This window comes from Pteropus vampyrus, unplaced genomic scaffold (genome assembly GCF_000151845.1).
Source record: "Pteropus vampyrus isolate Shadow unplaced genomic scaffold, Pvam_2.0 Scaffold170, whole genome shotgun sequence".
Classification (NCBI taxonomy): Eukaryota; Metazoa; Chordata; class Mammalia; order Chiroptera; family Pteropodidae; genus Pteropus; species Pteropus vampyrus.
Window position 1 is genome coordinate 3,429,922 of NW_011888951.1, and position 9,727 is coordinate 3,439,648.

General features: G+C 33.4%; 1 protein-coding gene across 3 annotated transcripts in view; it reads right to left on the minus strand.

The window, feature by feature from the left end:
- SCP2 (sterol carrier protein 2) overlaps positions 1-9,727 on the minus strand; it is a 141,958-nt gene that overhangs the window by 67,171 nt on the left and 65,060 nt on the right. For all 3 annotated transcript variants that reach the window (XR_002782839.1, XM_011370475.2, XM_011370474.2), the window contains exon 11: positions 7,761-7,868. Coding sequence is in view for 2 of the 3 variants with exons in the window: in XM_011370475.2 (XP_011368777.1) it covers positions 7,761-7,868 (108 nt within the window). In the remaining variant the exon portion in view is untranslated. The remainder of the gene's footprint in view (positions 1-7,760; positions 7,869-9,727) is intronic.

Consider the following 9,727-nt stretch of genomic DNA (forward strand, 5'->3'; position numbering starts at 1 on the left):
AAGAACCATTTGACTGCTTCCTATAAAGTTAAATATACATCTCCCCTATGACCCAGCAATTCCACTCTGAGTGATTAACCCAAAAGAAACGCAAAAGGTATGTCCACAAATAGAGTTGTACAAAAATGTTCATAGAAGCCTTATTATAAGAGCCCCAAACAGGAAAGAATTCAAATGTCCATCAACAGGAGAATGGATAAGCAAACTGGTATATTTAGACGATGGAATACTATTTAGCAATAAAAAAGAATGAACTACTGATATAAGAAAAATCTGAATAAATATTACAGACATTCTACTGAGTGAAAGAAGCCAGACACAAAAAGTACATATACATACTGTATGATCCCATTTATATGAAGTTCTAGATCAGCCAGACTATCTACAATGATAGAAGTCAAAAATTCTTAGCCTGGTTGAGGGGGAGGGGCTGGAGAGTAGAGAAGTGATTGAGGGAAGTCAGGAGATTTACTGGAAATAGAACTTTCTGGGGATGACTGAAATGTTCCATATCTTGTTTTGGCTGGTATACAGATGTATACAATTGTCAAAACCAATCATCCAGTTCAAGCTTACAACTCAATGGCTTTTAATATATTCACGGACATGTGCAATCATAACCACAATCAATTTTAAAGTATATTTATTACCTAAAAAAAAATGCCCCATTCTTTAGCTATCACTCTCCTACCTACCCCAGTGCTAAACAACTACTAATCCACTTTCCGTCTTTATACATTTGCCTATTCTGGACATTTCATATAAGTAGAATTGTATAATATGTGGTCTTTGTGACTGCCCTCTTTCACTTAGCAAAATGTTTTCAAGGTTCATCTATGTTATAGCATACGTCAGTACTTCATTTCTTTTATGGCCAAGGAATATTCCATTACATGAATATACCATATTTTGTTTATCCGTTCATTGGCTGATGACAGACATCTGCATTTTCCCGCCTTTTGGCTATTATGAATAATGCTACTATAAACAATTGTGTGTTTGTGAGAACTGTGCATTTATGAAAATTATACTGCAATTTTAAAAAAGAATATGGATATGAAAAATCATATTGTTAGTACAAAGCATGATTTCTGCATATTTCAGTAGGTAGTGGGAGAAAAATCTCTCAGAATGGCAAACAAGCCGATTATAATAAAAATATGTTCAGGAGAAAAAAAAATTATATGTCAATAAAAACAACTAAGTGAAATGTCACATTCATCCCCTGACAAAACAGAAGTTTCCTATGTGAGACTGAGGAATCTGCTGAAAGGAAAATTTAAATCACTGTTCTCAAATGCAGACTGTAACTCTTTGGGGCTTCAATGACCATATCACAGAAATATTTATTATCACCCTGACTGCTCTATGTCCCATTAACAACAAAATCAACATTGAAATATGACCTAATTCTTTTGACAGATCAAGGAAACAGTTTAGTCTATTTACCAAAAGCAGAACAATAGTCTTAAAATAATGTCTGTGTAGCACTGGGCACAATGTTTACATAGGGATATTGATGATTTGCAATTGTCATAGGAGAAGGAACTGTTATTTTCTCTACAAATTAAAAGAATGTTCTTTTCCTAAAATGGTAATAAATTATTTTTCATACTGCGATACTTACTAGCAAGAAACAGTATGGCTTCCTTTTGTAGAAATGATGCGGGGAGAATGCCAGTAATTACTTTGTTCCTACTTTGTTTTGGGAACTCTGCTATATACTTTACATATACATATTTCCTCATTTAATCCACAAAACAACCCTATTAAGTATATTTTATTCCTATTTTACAAATTAGAAAAACCAGGATCAACAAAGCTATAGAATTAAAAGGGTGAAGAGGATAAGTTCAAACTCAAGACTTCATTCATACAGAACACAAATCTGCAAATGAGGTACATACCCTATATATTCCTTTCCTTTCACAGCCACTACTCCTAAAAGTAACAACTATAGTTACTATTTCTCGCTTCTAATTCTTCTGGAATTCCCATGTGCTTCCATGCAAAACATTGTGCTAGAATTGCTCCAAGATTGCCAATGACTTGATAATAGTCAAATACAAAAGATACTTCTCACTCTTTATTGAACTCTTCTGTCCTGACTTCTTATTTTTTAAACACTCTTCTCTCTTGGGTAACTGACCGTTTCTTCTCATTATTCTTAAAGGTCTCTCTTCTCCACCTACACCTTCAATTTTTATACCTCCTAGGGTTTTATCCTTGATCTTTGTGTTGGATCTGCCAATATGATATCCCACACAGTATTTCCTCTGATTAAGCAGCTCATTTAACAGCCTCGATGAATAAAATGCAGGAATGAACTCCTGCTTACAGCACTCACTGGGCTTACCATGTAGTCTAGCACCCTGAAGCAGTTGGTCAGATAGAATGATGTAAAGGCCTTCTGAAGACTACAATGGTGCCAGCAACACTTTGCAGGGCCCAGGTAATAGCCTCCAAAATAGGAACATGCTCTGAATCAATGATGCTGTTTCTCCACAGCCAGGATACACAAGTATCCTGGTAATCAAAGGATGAGCAAAGTAGTGGCTTTTCTCACTATTATCCCTACAGAACTGCTAGCAAAATTTTTCCTGCCATTCCCAAAACTTTGGGCTCTGCTGATTTAGAAGTCTTAGAAACAACAATGGTTCCAATGAACTGGAAGCAGAGACTACCACCTGGTCGCTTTGGGCTTCTCATTATACAGAACAGGCAAAGGAAGGAATTAACTGACTTGGGTGATGGATCCTGGTTATCATGGAATGTTGGGTTACATAATGAGGATCAAAAGGATTAGTCTGTAACCCAAAAAATACTGTGGGGTGCCTCTGAGTACTCCCATGTCTTATAGTGAAAGTTAGCAAAACTTTTACTAAAACATTTCAAAGAAGCTGTACTGCTCATGGCACGGAATATTCAGAAAGGAAGGTTTGGGTCATACCCAGATAAGAAACTATGAATAAGGTGCTTGCTAAGAGCAAAGGAAATATGGTACAAGTAGTAGAAGAAGGAATTATAAATACCAACTATAACCACCTATAAATTGTAGAAAGGAGGATTTTATTTTCATTTTCTCTTCCATTATCTATCATCTAACATAAATGTATGTTAATAGAGATTAATATTTTTCAAAAAGTACTTAATTTTTGAGAGCAGTGTGAGGGTCACAGTAGAAAGTACAGATATTTCTTACATAGTCCCTGCTCCACACATGCAGAGCTTCCACCACTATCAACATCCCATCCCAGATTGGGACATTTATTATAATCTATGAACCTATACTGACACATCATTACCATCCCAAATCCATAGTTAACATTAGGGTTTATTCTTGGTATTATATATTCTATGAGTTTTGAGAAACGTATAATAACACGTAGTCAACATTATAGAATCATACAGCACAGTTTCATTGTCCTAAAAATCTTCTGCCTATTCATCCTTCCCTCTCCCCTAACCCCTGATCTCTTTACTGTCTCCAGTTTTCCCTAATCCAGAATGTCATATAGTTGAAATTATATAGTATGCAGCCTTCAGACTGGCTATTTTCAGTAAGTAATATGCATTTAAGTTCCTCCATGTCTTTTTTTTTTTTTAACTTAAGGTATAATTGACATATTAGTTTCAGGTATACAACATAGTGATTCAATATTTGTATATATTGCTAAGTGATCACCACAGTAAGTCTAGTTAACCCCTCCATATCTTTTCATCACCTGATAGCTATTTTTTTAGTGTTGAATAATATTCCATTGTTGTGATGTATCACAGTTTATCCATTCACCTACTGAAGGATATTTTGGTTGCCTCCAAGTTTTGGCGATTGTGACTAAAGTTGCTATAAATATCCATGTGCATGTTTTATGTGGACATAAATTTTCAACTTGTTTGGGTAAATGCCAAGGAGCACAATTGCTGAATCATATGACAGGAGGATGCTTAGTTTTGTAAGAAATTGCCAGCATCTGGTGTAGTCAGCAATTGGTATTTGGACATTCTGATAGGTATAGTGGTATCACACTGTTGTTTTAATTTGCAATTTCCTTATGACATATGATGTTGAGGATTTTTCTATATGCTTATTTTCTATCTACATATCTTCTTTGATGAAGTGTCTGTTTGGGTCCTTTACCCACCTTTTAATCAGGTTGTTCGTTTTCTTATTGCTTACTTTCAAGAGTTCTTTGTATATTTTAGATACTTGTCCTTTATCAGATGTGTCTTTTGCAAATATTTTTTTCCCAGTCTGTGGCTTGTCTTCTCATTCTCTTGAACTTGTCTTTTTTCCCTTTTATTTCTCCATTCTTTCTCTTGTGTTAAATAGGTATTTTCTAGTGTACCATTTTACTACTTTGCCATTTCTTTTAATATATATTTTTTAGTTATTTTCTTAGTGGTTGCTCCAGGAATTAACATTTTAATTTATACAATCTAATTCAGATTAATATTGACTTAATTTCAACAGTACACAATTTGCTCCTATATAGCTGTTTGTGTTGTCACTGTCATATAAATTATATCTTCATGCATTGTATGCTTATCAACTCAAATTACTGCTTTATGCAGTTGTATTTTAAATGATATAGGGCACACATATATTGTCTTTTATAGCCACCGATGCAGTTACACTCTTTAAATGATATAGGATGCACATAGATTGTCTTTTATATCTACCAATGTAGTTACACTTTCCAGTGCTTTTTATTTCTTCATGTGCTCTTTATTTCACTGTCTAGTGCTCTTTGATTTCAGTATGAATGACTCTCTTGTAGGGGAGGTCTACTAGTGATAAAGTCTCTCAGTTTTTGTTTATCTGGGAATGCCTTAATTTCTCCTTCATTTTTAAAGGATAGTTTCACTGAATACAGAATTCTTGGCTGGCAGTTTTTTTCATCACACTGCCTCAATGGTTTCTGAAGAGAATTCAGCTGTTAAGCCTTACTGAGGATCACTTGCTGAGGATTAGCAGTCATTTCTTCAAATATTTTTTCTGCCCCTTCCCTCTCCTTCTGAGACTATTATTATGCTTACGTTGCTATACTCGCAGGTGTCCCACAAGACTCTGAGGCTCTGCTCATTTTTCTTCATTCTCTCTCTTTTTTTCTGTTCCTCAGACTGGATAATCTCAATGGACCTATTTAAACTTTGCTGATTTTTTTCTTCTGCCTTCTCAAATCCAGTGTTGAGCCCGTCTAGAGGATTTTCCATTTCAGTTGTTATACTTCTTAACTCCAGAATTTATTTGGTTCTTTTCTATAATTCCTATCTAGTAACTGATAGTCTCTATTTCATGAAACATCGTTATACGTTCCTTTAGTTCTTTATATACAGTTTCCTATGTTCTGTGAACACACTTAAATAGCTTATTTAAGATCTTTGTCCAGTAAATCCAATGTTTGGGCTACCTCAGTTTCTACTGACTGCTTTTTTCCTCCTGTGTATGAGCCATACGTTCTTGTTCTTTGCGTGTCTCATAGTTTTTTGCTGGAAAGTGTACATTTTATATGATGCGGCAACTTTAGAAATAAGATTATCCCCTTTCCCAGAGTCTATCTTTTTTCTTGTTGTTATTGATGATCTAGTGATGATCTAGTCAGTTTCCAAACTAATTCTGTAAAGTCTGTGTTCTTTGTCACAGTTGGTCACTGGATTTTCCTCTTAGTTAGCTTAGAGATCAGCTAATGGCTAGACAGAGACTTTCTCAACTAATAAGTGTCCCAATCTTTGCTAGGTTCTGTGTGTTGTGCTGGGGCATTAGAACTCCACCTTGGCCTTTACTTCCTGCTTGTGCAGAGCTCCAAGGTTAGCTCTGCACAAGCAGGAAGTAAAGGCCAAGGTAAGAGCTTAGGACCTTGTCAGGCTCTTCCTAAGCATGCATACAGCCTTGGGCATACACACAGCCTTACGTATGTACTCCCAAGAATATTTTATACCTTTTCAAAGCCCCCTATGGACATCTCATTCCACAGCTTCTTCTTTTATGCTTTCTGGTTGGTCTGCTGTTTGCCCCAATTGTTACTGGCTTCTAAGGCAGCCATGTTGTTAAATAGTTGTTGCTGATTATTCCTAACAAATGACTCTGGAGAAAATACTGTTTGCACATGGCAAGTTCTCAGTTAGGTTACACAAAGATGAGATTCTTGAGTAGGGTTTAGCAGGGAACTGCCAGACTGGTCATATAATGACAATTCTCTGAGACTGGGGTTTGGAAAGAGCCCCAACTCCATTCTGATTTCTCCAGTGCCAGCAAGGCTACTAGAGAAATCAGAATGGAGTCGGAGCTAATTTTCACCACAATTGCATGCTATTGGTTTTCAAGGCTACTATGGAGCTGGGGAAAAGGAGGGTGCTATTAGAGCAAGTCAAAATGCTACAAAGCTTGGTGTTCTCAAAGAGATTCAGTTCTTTGTTTTTAATAAATCTTCCAGATCATTGTTAGCCTTGGGTTAATTTCTAAAGTTCTGAAAAAAGCTGACCTTGACCATTTTTGCCAGTGTTCTTGGTACTTTTTAAAGGAGAGTAGTTTCAGATTTTGTTATTTTGCCACTCCCTCATTTTTAGATTTCTTTGAAAGATATTAGATTGCTTAAAGCAATGATGATAATATTATGTTGTGCGTTTATAATATATTTAGAAGTACATGTATAACAAGAACAACATAAAGGATAGGAGGGAATAAATGGAAATATTCTGTTGTAAAAATCCTTTATATTATATGTGAAATGGTATAACATTATTTGAAGGTAGACTGTGATAAATTAAAGATGTATGTTGTAAATCCTAGAGCAACCTCGAAAGAATGAGAAAAAGAAATAATCAATAGAAGAGAGAAAATAAAATACTAAAAAATACTCAATTAATAAAAAGATCGCATTGAAAAGAGAAAAATAGCAAAAAACAGACAAGACAGAAAACAAATAGCAAAGTGGCATATTATGTTACAACTATCTGTGTGTACATATCTTCCTACCTATCTCTCTAATCTCTATATACATTTATTTTCTCTATTAAATTATGTTTACTAAATTTGAGTGATAAACAGAAATGAACCAAAGTTAACTGCTATAATGAATATCTATTGATTCTAATATCTATTTTCAAATCTGTGAGAATTTATAAAATTTTACTTCATTAATTCATTCATATATAAGACTATATGGAAAAATACAGAACTCACCTATCTATATAAAAATAAGTCCCATAATTTTAGTGTTATTTTAGAAATTGCTTTGTACAATTTCTTCATTTTACAATTAAGGAAACTAAATCAAAGTGATTAACTAATTGGCAATTAATCAAAATAGTCACGTGGCTCGTCAACAGTACAGCCAGAGTAAAATTCATATTTCATAGCTTCTCCCAAGAGAAAAAAAATTTCCATGCAATACCAACCACATATATAACTATATATAATGTGTTCATTTCAAATAATTCCTCTCTAGCAGGTCTAGCCAGATTTCTATTTAAAAATATCTTATTAATTGTATGCCTATTTGAAAACAATCAAACTTTTAAAAATATATATTGTTGAATTTAGAGTGTCAAATAATTTAAATTCTCATCAATTAATCAAAATCATTGAAGAATACTGTACTTAAAGGAAAATAAAAAATACTGTGGCTAAACAATCATTTAAAGCACTGCCTACCACGTTCAGAGAATGAATCTTTCATTCAAACCAGTGATTAATCATTCACACTTATGCCAAAATAACAAAAAAAAAAAAGTATGATATCTGTGTGCTGTATTACCTGTAGCTCCCAGCGGGTGTCCCTTTGAAATTAATCCACCACTGGGATTAATGACCCACTTTCCTCCATAAGTATTATCTCCTCTATCAACCAGTTTTCCACCTTGTCCTACAGAAGGAAAAAAAAAATTCACAAATGTTAAAAATAATGTTAGAATAAATGATATATTTTTTAACTTCCATATAGCCAAGAATTCCTTGCAGCAAACATTTTTTACAGCTCAAACTAACATCAAATTTATATAAGCACATCTAAAAGTAGGTAATAAATATTGAGTAATAATTTTTCAGAACATTTCCTACATGAAATGAAGCACCTATTAAATATCAAGAGCTCTCTAGCTTCCAAAATTGCTACAAATATAATAAGAGATTCAGAGAACCAAAAGAAAAAAACTGAAATGGATACAATACTACACTAAAATAACTGAATTGGCTTTAAAAATTTATAATTTTGCCAAAATGTATTCATTTCCCTACATTTTCAACTGTACTCTTATATGCTATATAAATATTCTTAATAAACAGGAAAAAGAAAAGGAGAAGGATAAAAAAAGAGCACTTTATGAAACTAAGGGAAGTGGCCGAGAATCTTTTTGAGCCATAAATGTAAGCTTAGGAGGAAAAACATTACATTACATGGTTGGCAGCTTCCAACGTTCATATCAATTCCCTAGTCATTCTTCTAGGTGGTTAAGAAATAAGTAAAAATGCATGCGTTGTATAAAATGTTCTTTCAGATTATATTTCTGAAAAGTAACGAGAGCTGAAATCTCCAAATAATGATAATGGGGGCTGTGGTACAATCAGAGGCAATGAATAGCTTTTAAGCACTGACTCTGTGTCAGGCTTTGTTCTAATTATTTTACATATATTTACATAATCCTCAAGCCTATGAGATATAATTAACATATAACATTATATTAGTTTCTGGTGTATAACATAATGATTCCATATTTGTAGATATTGTGACATAGTACCACAATAAGTCTAGTTAACATTCATCCCCATATATAGTTTCAAAATTTATTTTTCTTAGGATGAGAATTTTTAAGCTCTACACTCTTAGCAACTTTCAAACATATGATATAGTATTATTAACTATAGTCACCATGTTGTACATTACATTCCCATTATTTATTTTATAACTGCAAGTTTGTACATTTTGACTCTTTTTACCCATTTCACCCACCCACCCCCATCTCTGGCAACCACCAATCTGTTCCGTATATGTATGAGCTTGGGTTTGTTTTTTTTTTTATTCCATTTAAGATCATTTAACATCGAGATCTCATATAAGTGAGACCATATGGCATTTGTCTTTCTTTGACTTATTTCACTTAGCAAAATGCCCTCAAGTTCCATCCATATAGTCAAAAATGGTAAGATTTCATTCCTTTTTATGGTTGAATAATATTTCATGATATAGAAATATACCACATTTTCATTATCCATTTATCTGTTGATGAACATTTAGACTGTTTCCATATTTTAGCTATTGTAAATAATGCTATAATAAACATGAGGGTGTATATAATATCTTTTTGAATTAGTGTTTTCATTTTCTTCAGTGTATAGAATATTACATCTAAAAAAAAGGAAAGTTAAATAAATGGAAATGCATGCCATTTAATGGATTGGGAGATTCAACATTATTGAGATAATTATCTCTAAATGGGTCTACAGTTTCAATGAAATGTCAGTGAAAATTCCAGCAGGTGTGTGTATGTGTGTAGATATAGACAAACTAATTCTATTATGTACATCGAGATGCAAAAAATCTAAAATAACTAAAATAATTTTTAAAAAGAACAAAGTTGGAGAACTTATCCTATTTTATTTTAAGACTTACTATACAGTACAATATAGTAATAGTATAAGTACAGTAGCTAAAATAATTTGGTATTGGTGAAAAGTTGAGACATGTAGATCAATGGAACAGAACAGAAAGTCCAAAAATGGAACAAT